Source organism: Dermacentor variabilis, chromosome 2 (assembly GCF_050947875.1).
Source record: "Dermacentor variabilis isolate Ectoservices chromosome 2, ASM5094787v1, whole genome shotgun sequence".
In the NCBI taxonomy this organism is placed as follows: domain Eukaryota; kingdom Metazoa; phylum Arthropoda; class Arachnida; order Ixodida; family Ixodidae; genus Dermacentor; species Dermacentor variabilis.
Window position 1 is genome coordinate 102,388,343 of NC_134569.1, and position 16,206 is coordinate 102,404,548.

Consider the following 16,206-nt stretch of genomic DNA (forward strand, 5'->3'; position numbering starts at 1 on the left):
AATTATTAGAAGTGAAAGAACGACAAAAGTTTTCCGAGCAATGCACAAACGAAATTGGTAGTGCAAGCTTTCTTTTCGATTTCGCGGTGGAAGCCTACATGACAACTTGTTCTTACGTGCAGTGTGTAGTTTCGTGTTTCTTGGAGTCTGTTCACGCAGCAGTTTTATCTTTTACGCTAAAACCAGTGATGCTTTCCCTGCAACGGGCCCTTTTACATGTGTTTACATCACCCAAGTACTTCAGCTGTTTTTTTCTTTCTTTCTGCGTAAGCATTTCTATGCCTACCCAACGAAGAAACCCGTCCTTCCTACTGCCTCTCTCTCTTCAATGCCAACTAAGCGGCGAGAACACAGCGCACACGAAGCTATCAGCACTCGGCGCCTTGTGTCCCCATCGCAGATCGTTTTCAAGATAAGGTCCGCGCCGTATACGCCGCCGCCACTGGAGTACGGTTGATAATGGTTTGCATCGAGATAAGCCAGCGTCACGGTCCCGCCTACGTGCGAGGTCTACCAAACGTGACACTGTTCAATTACGTCACGTACGACAGCACCCGTCGGTCAGTGCTTATTTTCCACGAAGCAGCGGCATCATCCAATTTGAAGATAACACAAGAAGTAGAACCAAACAAGAGACAGTGAACATACATAACGAATGTTGTATATATTTGCTTCGTTTACAAAATCTATCTGGTCATTTCAACCCACGTCCACATCATCTGGGAGTTATCTATAACGTGAGCGAACAGTGCTACTACTCGCCTCTTCTTTGTCGTCACAGTTAACATTTCGGTGTTGCCGTAGGGTGCTTCTCCGTCTCGCGATTCTTTCTCGGCGTTTCTTGCAATTGTACCAAACACAGCAGCATACGATGATGCAACAGCAGGTGAGTAGTAGCAAATGCTTGCGTATCATTTATATAACTCCCACAGGAGATTCTACGCATACTTTTCTTTTTACAATACGTTTTTTTTCGGCAATCATTTATTTAACGCTTTTGGAAAGCTAGTCGTATTGCAGCTATTCAATCTTTGAAACGTTGTTTGTAAACAGGCTGTAAAGATGTTGGAAGGCTGTTCGTGCAGTTCTTTTAATGACATATATGTAGTGATTTTATGTCTAAAACTGATTTTAATTGTCCGTGATAGTCTGATGTCTTTTTTTTTTCGCTGGTCAGTACAAGCGCGGTACCTAATTAGACAAAATAAATATTCCTGCTGTAAATATAAGCCTCTGCGTTTGAGTGTTCGAAATTCGATTGGATTTCGATAGTGACTATGTATTCGTATTCGATTCGTATTCGAAAAAAACTTTATATTCACCCACGTCTAATAGTTATGCGTAATCTGTTTTCAGTTTCCTTTTCCTCGCTGTTAGACTTTCATTCTGACCTACCTGCAGATTATTAGCGGAAGTGCCAAAAAGAAGTAATAGTATACACATAGACTCGTTGCAATAGAACATGGATATAGCGAATTACTATAAATACAACAATTTGTAAACACAGTTACCAAATAAAGTAAATCAATTTTGTTTGGTTATGCATGCTTCATTCAAGATGGAAGTTGTATAGTTACGCTAGGATACGCTCGACGGGCAGAAACAAGAATAATCATGCGTGAACCCACCTAACCATTAAGTTGCATACAATAATTACTAGAGGGAACTGTGGCGATAGAGTCTACGTGAGCTGCAAGCCAACGTTTATACTACTGGCCGAGCGATCGCAGCGCTAGAGTTACCTTTAGTAATTACTGATAAAAACTGTGCACACAACGTCATAAGTAATGTTGGCAATTGACATCGGCGTATCATAAGGAAAATTGAGCCTATTCGTCTTTATGACGTATAGTTCGAGTGCGCTTAATTCGTGACGAGTTGTGTCCGAGAGCCCGACTGCGCTCTTATGTGCACTTATAACCACTATCGAACAAAACACGCACGGCTTATCAACTTAGAGACTTCTTCGTCATAAGGGAACTCAACAGAACATTCAAAACGAAAGAGACTGAGAAATGTGATGCCAAGAAATGTTTGATGCTGATGCTATCTTTATCAGTCGAGGAAGCTGAGGACGGATGTCATTTCACAAGTCCCAAGTCAAATTTCTCATTGCAGATAATTTGGTAAGCGTGCGTTTTCAATTTTGTTTTATTCAAGAAACTCCATCAAAGCTATTTTTTATTTCGTTATTTGGAAGTGCGATTACCTCACGTGCCTTTGTTACATGCACCGATCGCAGTGAAGAAGAGCGTCGAACTTTAGGCAGCACAACCTTCTGGATTGGCCCACATCTGTAGACTGCACTATTTCCAGGATCGGCCCATGCAAACACAGAAATACTCCATAAAGAAAAGGGGCGGTAACTCGCCAAGGAAGACATTTCCAAACTGTCTGCCCGGTGGCATATCTGTCATAGGCGTGACGCTGCACCACGTTAATCGGCCTAACATACGTATGGCCACCGTTCCATTATGTTCGTTTGTTTAAGTCGATCGTACAGCGGTTTATTCTTGCAGGGGAGTGGCAGTGGAGGATGTACTTATATTATAATGTTACCAACATTGTCAGTTCAGTTCAAATCAACCACTGACTTGTGGGGTCCTTTCTTATTTTTCGTCTATATGCTCATACGCCTGTGTAATTTTCTAATTGTCGCAGCAGCTATGTACGAACGACATTTAGTAACCATGGAGATTTAGCAGAAAGCAGCCACAGGATGCGCTTTGCGACTCGCAGCATAGACATATGTATACATGACTCGCTGTAGTTAACAAGATCGGCTCTCGTATTAGCACACCGCGTCAGTCTCTGGCACGAAGAGGGGCTACGGCACGCAGGCACCCGTGAACGTGCAGAGGAAGTTGACGGGACAGCAATAGACGGGGTTCGAGCACTGGTAATAGTCCGGCGGACAGATGCCAACAGTGTTCGGCGACGATTTCGTGGCACAGAAAGCGCCTTTACATTCAGTCGGAATGGTCTTCGCCGCCGTCGGCGTCCGCATCGTCTCGTACGGTTTCGCCGGAGTGAGCCCAGTTCCCGGCGCGCCAGGATCGTCGTAGCTGCATCGTCCAGAAGCTGGCTGGCACGTAGTCCGTGCGGGGCAGCAGTGTTTCCCATCAGCGCAACACACCGCGTTCCGGAACGGGCAGCAGCTGTGGTTGGTGGCTTTCGACTTTGGCGTCGTCGTGCAGCACGTGTGGCCTGCGGGACAGACCGCGTCGTCCCCTAAACCGCACGGGACGTAGTCGTTTTCTTGTTGCCTGCCAGCGTTTTCGAGCGTCTGCAACAGAAGGGCTTCGACGTCAGCCGCTAGTGCTCTGGACGGCTTGCAGCTGTCCGTCTCGTTGTCGCAGCGGTAACGGGAGGGACAGCAGTGCTCCTGGTCCTCGCAGCAGACAGCGTTGGGAAGGGGGCAGCAGCTGTACTTGCCGCTCCTCAGCTTGCAGCACGTGTCTCCTAATTAGGACAGCGAGAGACGGACCCGGTAAGCAGCAAATCATTGACTCTCGACGTACGTCCACTGTATCTCTACCCTTTCTAGATATTTTGGATATAATGGGCGCTCAAAATTCTCACGAACGACGTACATAGAAAATCAAATTACACCCACGCATAAGGGTGTTCTTACGTGTCTAAAATGCACACCTTTAAACCCTCATAATGGGCGTTTTGCATGGATGGTGGAAGTACCCATAGTGTATGAAACTCTATGGAATTACCGCCATTGTGTAGGGTTGCCAACTGTCGAGTGAACGAAGTCGGGATGGTGGGGGAGTGACGACTGACCCTGTCAGTGCCAGGAGCTAGCCGCCATTCTGTACGTGCAAACGCGAATTTTTTTAAAACTGTCACAATGTTGCGATTTACAACAATAAAGGTGCAGTATTCGCCTTGCTACTGCTAAGGATACATATAGAGGTACTCTGAACGGTTAGGGCCGGCCAAAATCAGAACTAGAACTACGCGAAAACCAAAACCGTAATGAAGGAAGGAAGGAATGAAGGAAGGAAAAAGTAGAGAAGGAAAGGCAGGGAGGTTAACCAGTTTAGCTTAACAGGTTTGCTACCCTACACATGGGAGCGGGATGGGGGGGATGAAAGATGGGGAAGGGAGAGTGAGAGAGAGCATATAAGAGAAGATCACGCAACCGAGCTGTCATTGATTATAAAAACTTGTTGTATTGACTGTTATACAGCAGAACGAACACAATTCGGGATATTTTGCCGTTTCGACTGGGTCAAGTCGGGACTCGGAACGTCTACTCAAAGGTATGGACCGTCCCGATAAATTCGGGACGATCGGCAACGTCACATTTTCATCGGTGTAATTAGAATATTAGTTACAATATCACGACACTCAAGCAGGATAAAATGCAATTTAACAAAAATTGCTGCTACCCTCTGCGTTTGGCTTGTAATATACTCTGACAATATTTATAGACAAACTCAATAGCAAGAACACTTTGCGACAAAATGCGCATTTTGTCGTCTATACCAGTGTATACGAGTATCAGTATATACGTACACTACTTTGAGAACGTGCCATGTATACAATCCTACGTTTCTTGTATATGTTATCGTTTTGGTGGAATTGTGCCGTGATTGTGACTCAGTGTTCGCATCGTCCCTTGTTTAAATAAACTTTTTCTAAACACTTTCCTTAAAATTTTGAACACCTTTTTGTTGGCCGCTCGGTGAGCGAATTTTTATTAGCGGGGTGTCGCTGCAGCGGGTAATAAGGCACTCAGCACGCGCATGCATGCACATCCGCAGGTTACCACGGCTAACCATGAAGCTGAATAAGAGAGCATAGGTTCTACAATTAGAGAGAGAGAGAGAGAGAGATAAACGTTTGATAATATGAATCTGAGAAAGAGTGCTTCTTTCTTCATCCTAGGCGGGTGGCGTCCTCAGTCCAGGTATCCATTGGCCTTTGCTGCTTCCCTAGCCTGGTTCACCAGCTTGTGCTGGACTCCAAGTTAGGGATTAAGAAGAATTATTTCTTAAGTACCGTTCGGCACTATTGGATTGAATCTTCCCGTTCCTTATTCTGTTACTGAAAGCTGTCTGTGATGCCATTGAGAAATTTCTTTTTAATTAAAGACATTTTTTAAAGGGAAGCCTTCTTTGCCTCTCCCTTCGATTTTTCCACTGCTGCTGCTGCTGCTGCCTTGCACGCCGCGTCGGCGGTGGTTCAGAGATCACAGCCGGAGTGCGGGAGACGAGATAAAGAGGAGACACAGGGTACGATTCGGCGTCCGAGCCGTCGTGCGGCGCTGCATGCACGATTCGGGGCAAACGGTGCTTGCATCCGAACGACCGAGCGGCACGTAAGCTCCGCCCAGATCCAATGTCCCAGCTTGTAGTACGCTCGCAAGACTTCATATTACGTCGAGAAATACAATGCAAACAACTTTGCACAACTCTGCTTCGCTTTACGCGAACACTGTCAATAAAGCTGTACAAAACACTTCACAGCGGCGCGTTGTTTACTGACGGCTTCGCTGACAGCTAGGCCTAGCTCGGCGGACGCCGCGGCCGACGGCGCTTGCGATCCAGCCCGAGCTCGCCGAAGAGCGCTTATTTTTCTCAACACGATTAACACTGTGCGCTTAGGTCACTAATTAAATACAACTGCTTTACTCAACGCCGTCCATGCGAAGGGCAAACGTGCAAGCCTTCCTCGAAATGCGCAAGAACCTGTGGTGTGACTGCAAAACGTATATGTATTCGCGGCTCGCTAACAGCAGCAAATCGAGCTATATAACAATAGTGGTTCTTACAATAGGCAAATTGAACAGCGAATGTAGCACTAATCATAATTTCCAGCTATGTCTTGATGAGGAACATTTGCTCTATCCATTGGTGGTTTTGCTTATATTGGCGGCGAGGAGTTACGGAGTCGCCATCTAGCGGAAGCGCCTCGCTGGCGTAGTATGAGGGATCAGGCGGCGCGCTCCTCGTAGGTTTTGCTGTCAGCGCTCACTGAAAACACCACGCGTGAGCTCTCCCGGACATTTCTGTAAGTACTTTCGAAACGAGAGAAGTTTTTTACTGTCTAAATAATAATCTTGGGCAAACTGAAAGCACACAATCGTTTGCAGACGCTATCTCCTTACCGAATACGTACAGTGAACGCCACTGCGCGCGGTCGCCTCGATGGAGTCTCCCGAACCGGCTTCTTGCGTGAAAAGTAGGTAAACGCTGAGAGCAAGCTATGTGAAATATGTTCTTATAGTGTTTGTATAACTAAATGGTGCGTAATAGGACGAAGCCTCAATGCAGCGATCGCGCAGATTCCCAGCGACCGGCGCGTCTGGATGCTTGTCCGCGCACTGTTTCGCTTTCTCCGCGCGCGCGTTTTCGCACCGTGCCATGAGCTTTAGGCCGCAGAATATGAGCATTTGACAGTATACAAGCAACCATTGTTGCGTGGGTGTTATCAGAGCTGTTCAAAAATAACTTCATTGTAGAGACTTCGACGCCTACGGGGACTGTGATGTGCCGTCGCGACGATTCAATCTTTTTTTTTCTTCTAAATTCTTTGACCTTTCAATATTATTTCTCGAGTTGCGTCGCACTGTATGTTAGTATCGGTGTTCTCAGCGTGCAATTTCCCGCTGCTCCTTTTTTGTAATCCAGTGCATGCATTAATTCATAACACAAACATGACCATATGCCATGCTTTCTTAAAATGTGCTTTTTACCGCTGCCTTTCCACTCCACTCAACTTGCCAGTATCTATAGCATCGACAAGTTCATAGACCAAACCGTCATGACATTAGTCGGGCAGCGGACTCGGGCGAGCGTCTCAGTGCGCGTTTTCAGAGCATCGCAGACCGGGCGCCGTAACAGAAATCTTCCTCGCGTTTGTGCTTGCTGCATACCCGAGTTGTAAGCGATGTTTGCCGGTTTTATGTTTCGCGAGCCAAACTTCACGCAGCTTGTCCTGCGGCTACGTGTGAATAAGGCTGACTGCGGGCTCCGTTGCGTACATCCGGCATTGTGGCACCGAGCAGCAGCCTACCATGTTGCGCGCCTTCAAAGGCAGCCACTACCTACTGTAGTGCTTTTAAGCGTTGTAAAGGAGACACTCGAAGCGGGAAAATTTCGCCACTAAATGAGGACCGCAGCGTACAAGGGAATTTAAACTCTCGTTTTCAGCTCGCTTCGGCGCTCCCGAAGCAGCCGACGCGGCCGCTATGTCCACGTGATCCCTCCTAGCACGTCACGCCAACGGTGGCGCCAGCTTTTCCAGTGGTGGAGCTCGAGGCCAATATAAGCAAAACCAGCACCTGTCGATGCATGCTGTCGTTCAACGAAATCGGCTGCGATAGGCATTCACGCAGCGCTCATAAGTATATCAATTGATGAATACTTATTGACAATTAAAATGTGCTAGAACTTCCGAACATAGCGCTGAAATATTTGATGTGTGACAGTTCGCATCTGCTCATTACTATTGATGCAGCTGAAAGCTTCAGAACTTGTTTGAAATCGGCATTCTACTTGCACCTCAGCTAGTTTAACCTGCTGGCCGAAACATCTCTAAACATTTCTGCGTCAGGAATAACTGTTTTCTCCATTTTACAAGGCTCATTTATTTCAACGAAAAAATCAGGGTGCCTACCAAGTTGGCATTTCCAAATTCCCTGAGTTTTCTAGGTTTTCCCTGAGTGCCTTTGCGATATTCCCCGAGTGGTGCAGAACAATGTTTTATGTAAAGACGGGCTGAAACCATATCGCCCGATGCTGTCACTCTCTAGTAAGCATATGAAACAAAAAGAAAAAAAACGACTTAATGCAGTTTGAATACTAAGGAGTAGTATTTATGTTATTCAAAAAAAGAATAGAAGGGAGGGTTAGTAAAATGCACAGCAAATAAAATGTCTTCGAAAAAAATTGCAAATCGAGTCGGACATTCTCAAATACAAATAAAAAGGAGATGCATACAGAAGCAAATATTTTCCAGTATGAGCTATTTCTATCAACTGATAGCAAGCTCAGTGGTAGGAGGCCCGAACTTTGTCACAATTGAGATTCTCTCTCAGCAGCTCGTAAGTTAACCTCAACTGTCCTGACATACTCTTTAAAGAGTTTATTTTGCTTTGGGTTAGGGACAACTGCATCTCAGCATCAGCCAACACTGTTTTTTGAGCTCAAAAAGGCGGCAGTATGCTTCCTTTCCCTTTCATTCCCCAATGCGTAGGTCCTTTCTGTTCTTGTCCGCCTTCCGCCACTCGTTCGCCCCACGGACCATTTAAAGCATCTTCTTGGTCAGTTGCACAGTCCCCTTCCGATTTTTAGAACTCCTTAGGAGCCGCGAGAACGTCCGAAAAATCGGCCGGTTGGAAAAAATAAATGCATGTCATTTACTTTCCTTAAGGGCTCAATCCGCCATAGGCACATTCGAAAACGCTCTGCAGGCCTGTCGGTACACGTATTAGGCATATCGGTGCTCGTACTGTCACAGGAAATACCGGGTGCACGCGTGTATAATTAAGGAATACATACTGTGTCCCGTGGCAATAGCCCCTTCCCACGCTTGTTATGCTTCACTGCAATACTTTTGCGTATGCTTCACCAAGAAACATTTCTGTACAGAGGCAAAGCTGGCTTTCGGGAACCGGCATTATGCAACGCACCGTGCTCTCCAAGCTTCGAATCCAATCGCGACGACCACAAAGGCGGAGTCCGTGCCATTGCTGACAGCAGCGAATTCCTTCAATAAAAAACGCGACACCCAACGGCAAGAAGCTTCACAGCGAACATCGAAGCAGCTAGGCCTAGCGTTGCCGCAGTGATGGCTGCGGCTGCCAGCGGATCTGCGTGCGAGAGCGCCGGTTCGGGGCGGCGAGGTAATCAAAATGGCAGCAGTGGTGGCTTTGATTAATGCCGTTTTGGATCTGCGGTCACGGCAAAACGTCCGGAAACTTGGACGGTGAAGAGTTCTTGCGTTCGAAATTTCAGACGTTCTGATACATTGACTCTATGGGGTACGTGGTGGTGCCGCGAAGCCGTCCTAATTATCGGGAATCCGGAAAGTCGGTCGTTGACTGTACACTGGCAACTCCTCCAGCCGACGACAGGGCGTCAAAGACGATTCATTACGATCCCTGTCTGTTACTCGAGCCAACATTACCGCGACTTTCGACCCTTTTATAAAATTACAGCAAATTTTCCCTGATAGAGGTACAAATTCCCCGAGTTTTTCCTGAGTTTTTCCAGACTACTCAAAATCCCTGAGAATTCCCGGTTTTCCCGGTTTTCCCGGTTGGTATACCCCCTGAAAATACTACAAAGGAACAGTACAAACAAGAAGAAACACTGCTCGTACAAGCATAGACCTGGAAAGTGCCACTATACCTGTACGTATGCGAAGGCTGATTTGTAGCAGTGAGATGTTATTACGAATTGAACATTTCAAATCTCACAAAGTGCCGGCCAGATCTTTTATATCGAAGCATATATACTATGCCGATGAAATGAACTCGTTCAATCAATTTCACATTTTGTATTCCTTGAAGCCCTAGCAACTTGTTCAACTTAACTTATTAACTATCTTGTATTTGATAGAGAATCGAAAAAGTAAAAGGTAGTTACTTACATTTTACTTCGCCAACTACATTTCTATGCGCGCCGCCAATCGCCCACTGTTATGGTTGGCGTCTGGCACCACGTGCAGAAAGGGATTTCACCCGACCTTCTCTCACCATGCCTCGTCGAAATGAGGGTGACTGCTCCTGCTACGGTTGGCGTCCCGCACCACGTGCAGAAAGGAATTTCTCTCACCCAACCTTCACACACCTTGCCTCGTCGAAATGAAGCGTGACTTCTTAATTCGTCATGACCATTTCGAGTGTCTGCCGGTCTGGCGGAAGCCCCGCAGTGTTTACAGGCCTCTTTTTTGTGTCTGTGTGTGTGTAGTGTGTGTGTGTGTGTGTGTGTGTGTGTGTGTGTGTGTGTGTGTGTGTGTGTGTGTGTGTGTTTGTGTTTGTGTTTGTGTGTGTGCGCGCGCGCTACTTTAGAGGGACCCTTTCCTCGAACGGCCAAAGTCTACAGAACTTTCACGAACCAGCAACGCGCAAAAGAGACGGACAAGCGTCAACAATTCCAGGAGGCGGGACGGCCTCCTCCTTGCAGCAGACTCGGTATAACCAGAGGAGGAGGGGCCGGTCACGTGACGTCGACGGAAGCAAGATCCCTCCCACGATTGTAGAGAGCCTATTTAAGGGGCCCCGAAATCTACTTTTGATCACTTCATTCGCTCCTCATCATCATCTACCTTTGAATAAACCGTGCAAGTTTCGCACGAGAAATCGTCTCGTCCTTGCCCGGTCGCCATGGTCTACCGGATGCCTGCAGCCCGCCGACAACGCCACGCTACCCAATAAGTAACGTCGATCGAGCTTCGATAGGTAGGCGCCGCTACAACTCGGCAGCAGTACGATACGCTACCCTGGAGTACGCAACACCACCCAAACTAACGAGGCGACGCTGCTGCTGCTGATCGCCGGATATTGCGGCCATATAGGAAAGAACACTTTCTGCTTTCCAGCAGGGAGCACGGTCCACACGTGTTGGGCGTTAACTCGAAGCAGAGGAAACGCAGTAAAACTTGAAAATAATCCAACCTCTAAGCTGCATAAAGTCGTACGACCGTTCGACAAATCCCCCTTTCACGATTTTTGTACGCCTGCACGCACACCGACCGCTCCGAAGTGTCTGGTATATAGTTCGCCGATGACAAGGTTGTTCCAGTGTCTCTGTCGCTTGTGTAATATTTGAACGTCACAACTTACCCTCGTATTTTGAAATGCCCATTCATTCAACACCCTGCCTCGACTCAGCTATGACGACGATGGTGGTTATGATTTATTGGCATCCTCATCGAAACGGGGCGGCGACGAATAGTCTCCTAGCCAGCTTGAGCTAAACAAGTAATCTATATATATTTATGTGTCTAGCATTTTGTCTATGCCTCTTTAATCTTCTCTCTCTTCTTTAAAACCTCTATATGTATCTTGTACAGTTACCTATGCCTGTAACGGATCTGGTACTATCAATTTCTCCCTTGATTTTTTCCCCACCAATACTCTAACCGTACCTTGCTTATCTCGACGGCTGGCCGGTTAATGCTTTTATCCGCTTTAGGTGCAAGTGCTTCTGTAAAATGCAGGTCACCTAGGGGTCTCTCCGGGTGAAGAATACCTTCGCATACCCTTAGCATGTGCTGAGTGATCTCCGGATTTTTCCTGCAGCGTACACATGCCCAATCTTGTTGCCAACATTTGCTTCGGTATGTTTTTTTGTCCTCGGGCAACCAGGTCAAGCCTCAAATAGCAAGACACTGCCCTTTATGTTGTTGCACAGATTTTCACTAAGAAAGTGAACCGTAGCGCCGCCCCGCGACAGAAATAGTCACTGTGTTTCTCGCACACTCCGCAGCAGTTCTTGGAAAGCATAGTGTCTTCTTCACTCGAGGGACGGCGCTGTGCTCAAATCGGTGTTCAAATGCGATCCTAATGAAACACAGAGCGCTATGGGGATACAATAGATAAGAGTTTCACCGGGGCATGTGGAAACGTGTAATGGTTCCAGGACTTACATTTGGGAATGCGGTTGTTTGCTTCAAATCATGGGTACAATCAGGACTCGATGGCAACCAAAGGTCAGTCGGACGCCTCGCATTGGGCGCTCACGGGACGACTACGAATGAAGCTGTGCAGGGTGATATGGCTGGACTAGTTTTGAAGTGAGGGAAGCTCGCAGTAACATTGAATATGAAGAACGACTGATGAATATGGAAGAAAGTAAACGGGCTGGGAGAGTGTTCAGGTATCTGTACAGGAAAAAACATTGATTCACAGTGGAGGAAAAGAACTAGGAAGCTTACCAGCAAGTATGCGGCCTGTATGGTGAGCAACACAGCAACAAAAGACGTCAAGCGGAAAGTCAGAGGGGCTGCGATAATCTCATGGGTGGCGGCAATCGAAAAGAAACCTGTCGAGTAACTACTTAAAAAAAACGAAATCAGGAAAATAAACTGTTTATGATAACTCAAAGGGAAGCTCGATCGTTACTTTCCGAAGCGAGATCAGGATTCATTAGAACACGCACTTATAAACCGAGATATAAAGAAGAAGGAAGAAGAAGCACGTGCATGCTGCGGTAAAGATAGGTAAACGATGTCTTTTTTGTATTTCTTTCACATTGCGTTTATCGTCTTCAAAGAGTTTCGTTTAGCTACCTCCTGCCGCCCGATTCTTGGCCTATCCCCCTAGTGGGTGCGAGCCATAACAGAGGTTCATCATCATCGTCACCACAATCATCATCATTCGATGGCGCACGTTTTATTAGGATATGAAGATATCTGCCAAGCGGTCGATTTAAGCAGCACTTTAAGCCCTTGGGTTCAGCGAGAGCAGGGGCAAAGTAAACATCTCCGCAGTAGAGATTAGTAAGAGGCGATTGGGAAGATCGGCGGAAGTATAGGGAAACGACAAACGGAGGCGTACAAGAACAAAGTTCACAATAGGTGTTCAGAAACATTGGTTATGGGATGCCAGCGTTCTTGTTTCCTTTCCTTTTTTTCTTTTTTAACATAGGTAGGAAGTTAGGCAATATAATAGCAAGATCTTGGTCCTGCAACCAACTGCCCCGTTCCAAAGGGGCGGTTGGTTCATAACATCTATCCATCCATGGTAATTGGTGAAGGGAAAGAAGAGCTTCGAGTCGAGTCATATAATTACATGGAAGAAAGATTCGTTGTAATCAATAAAAAGAAAAAGAAATCGGCCGCCATGACGGTTGCATTTCGATAGAAGCGAAATGCGAAAACGCCTGCGTACTTAGATTTATGTGCACGTTAAAGAACCCCAGGTGGTCCAAATTTCTGGAGGTCCCCACTGCGGCGTGCCTAATCAGATCGTGGTTTTCGCACGTAAAACCCCATAATTTTTTTTAAAATGTTCGGCAATGAGAGTAGCTTTTGAATAGACGGCATGCATGCTGTTTTCGTACAATATCTTGAGCGTGAATACACTTCTTTAGTCGCTTATCGATATGCGGGCGCAGCGACTATTGCTTCAGTCACAAAATAACGTCTATAATTTTATCTCGTCGAGGCGGCTTGCTATCATAGCCCTTTTTCCTGCTTTTCCTAACCGGATGAACTTTTCATCACCAGTCAGACGTCGCGCGAGCGGTCCACACACGCACACGCACGCACGCACGCACGCACGCACGCACGCACGCACGCACGCACGCACGCACACACACACACACACACACACACACACACACACACGCACGCACGCACGCACACCCACAAACACTATTTTTCTGCGTGCTGAAAATTATCTCTCTCTCTCTCTCCCTTTCCTTATACTATCGTTGTAATGTATCTCCATATATAAAGCTTATAACGATCGATTTCGCCTTAAGTATTGACTGACCCGTCTTTGAACAGCATACGTGATCGTCACAGCAGGCAAGCTATACAAGAAAGCGGTTAACACTTTATGAAATACGCGTAATAATGTAGAGTGGCCATTAGGGGCTCAGCAGCATGCCCCTAAATGTCCACTTAAAAACATTCAACTTTAAGTGGACGTTATAGGACATGCTGTTGAGCATGCCCTATAATTTTTGTCCTATAATAGTTGTTTCCTCCTACGGCATTCCTCCAAATGATGGCAATTAATTCTATCGCAGGGATGCTTAAAACGCCACGAGCAAAATTATGCCCGCCACCACCTTCAAGCAAAATTTTCTACGTTCCTGACTATAGTGACAGCATCGATTATCGATCGCTTCTTATCGTACTGCGCGGCGTATACCGCACGGCCGTATAATGACGAAGAACATCGCCATCTACGCAATACTGTGCTTTCTTCAAAGTATAGATAGAACACGCACACTTTGCACTAGCTTGAAAGGGAACGCTTAATCTGTGTTCTAGCAGCGATTATAAATTGTAGTTTATGATAACACGGTGCAGCGAGGCGGGACGAGGGCAGAGAAGAAATTCTTTACACACACAGCGCTAGCCAATTTCTGCTATAAATTATAGGCTTAAACTTTAGCGAAGCTTTCGTGACTGTCGATTATAGTCTTAATAGGGTGTCCCAGCTAAAGTTACCCCAAGCTGGTAAAGCAGAGAAAAAAACATTAAAAATAAACCGGTGCAAGATGCAATTGTAAGACCTATAGTGTCCAGTCGTCAGACTCCTGACGACCAAATACCTAGGTTTTACAATCGTATCTTGCACCGTAACATTGTTTGCCTTATTTTCCCTGGAACAGCTTGGCTAATGTTAGTTGGGACACACTGTATCAGAACTCTGCAAACTATAGTAAATTTCAGGTATAATGTGAAAAAAAATGTTAATTTCAGTAAGGATTTAATTTCCACGATTCTTACAAATTGTCTGCAGTCTGCGAGTATAACTCTTATTGCGCATTGAAATTATACGCATACTTTGAAATAAATATCCTCCTACTTACAGTTAAATTTGGCCACCCACGAGTCACAACGAAACCTCAGTTTGGGACTGAAACGCATGCAAAATATAAACTGACAAATATAGAAATTTAAATTGACATTTTCAGTGTTACGATACGTACAGTGTGCGCTTAGTCGGGACGCGTCTTCTTGAGAAGAGCACGTATCAGAAAGAAATCCACCCGAAGATCTTCATCTTCATTATTTATATGGGGCTATGTATTCTCGATCTATCGAACCCTTTCTGGAATATTTTCACTTTGGCGTGACGCTGCACCCAATGCGACGCGATTTGAGCGACGGGCATCCTGTCCAATATATATATATATATATATATATATGGGATGCGAAAGTAATTCAGGCGGTGGTATATAGGTACGCCGTTCCTCTAATTGCATCCGCTTCCATCGCCTTATGGGGAACTCTGACATCCTTAACATTGATGCAAAAAATTCGATACCGGTGTTGCACAGTGATCCATCTGGGCAGGTCTTCTGGCTGGCGACAAGTCCCGCAAAGAGTGCAAGGACGCAGATTGCAGTTGGCATTCCCATTCGATTGCAAAGGCGAAACTGAAAGCTTGGCTGTCCCTCCCATACATGAACGTGAAGGCCAAGGTCTGTATACCTATCGGTGCAGTCCCGTGCCCGCGAAGTCTATGATAGCGGACCTGATATCCCAAGCATGAGGCTTTGTTCACTCAACTTGAAAGGCACGTAGGTGGCGGCTAAGCTGTTGAAAAAGCGGAATGAAGACGAAAACAATGGAAAACAGCGTTGTTACCGTATTGTAACTCTGTGATGTTTGTGCCAAAATACAGATTTGGTAGCAAAGCATTCGTGCTGTCGATTTCGTGTCTAGTAAAAATTCGTCAGGGAATAGATCGTTTATACGGGAAAGGCAGAGAGGCCAGCCGTGCCTGAAGTATACGAGTCTGCCTAAAGGGTGTAATTTTGTAATTACGCCAATGAAATTCCGACATTTCCTAGGACGCAACGTCGGTAACTCCACCGTCGATAAGGGCGTTTCTACACGCAAAGTAAAGCTATGCTGACGGGTGTAAGGGGTTGTGTTAGAGGTGTACAAGAAAACACACTCAATGCTAAAAGTTTCATTAGTGTGCGCTTGTTCCTCAGGAATGTTTTGCTTGTCTATACGTCGGCTATTACGAAATGAATTACAGTCGTCAGCACAGTGCCGAGCCTGGATATTTTTGCCTCTTACATACCCAGTGCGGAGGCACCACAACTAAAATTCGCGCACAAACACAAAGTGTTCTATTCTTTGTTAGACACTAAAACGGTATCTTTGTTTTGCTTTCAGTCCACTTAATTTGCATATTTCGAGGTAGAAGTAAGGTTGAGTCATACAAAGAAGGCGAATTTTATCTTTATCGATTGCAACCAATGATCTTCAAATATGATGCACACTGAACATATGAGGAACAATGATGTTCAATGATGCACACATGTTCAGATACGGAACATGAGCAAATACTGTCCACTTTGCTGTGGTTGATATTCTGCGTTCATGCGATTTGGCGTAGAACAAAGGGCACTGACATACATAATGACCACGAAACCATTGTTCGGAACTGGCGTTGAGTTGCACGAAAAAGTTTATCAGTTTGCATCGGTTGCGACTGATTATACCATCAGTAAGCAGGAATGGCCCGAGCGCCTTGTGCGACACCTT

General features: G+C 46.0%; 1 protein-coding gene across 1 annotated transcript; it reads right to left on the reverse strand.

Annotated features, from left to right (window-relative positions):
- Positions 1 to 651: 651 nt before the first annotated feature.
- On the reverse strand, positions 652 to 15,165 carry LOC142572428 (progranulin-like). Its single transcript, XM_075681530.1, has 2 exons — positions 14,972 to 15,165; positions 652 to 3,462 (listed from the first exon to the last, which is right to left on the reverse strand). Exons 1-2 carry the CDS (start codon positions 15,063 to 15,065, stop codon positions 2,828 to 2,830), a joined length of 729 nt encoding a protein of 242 aa, XP_075537645.1. The 5' UTR covers positions 15,066 to 15,165; the 3' UTR covers positions 652 to 2,827.
- Positions 15,166 to 16,206: the final 1,041 nt, after the last annotated feature.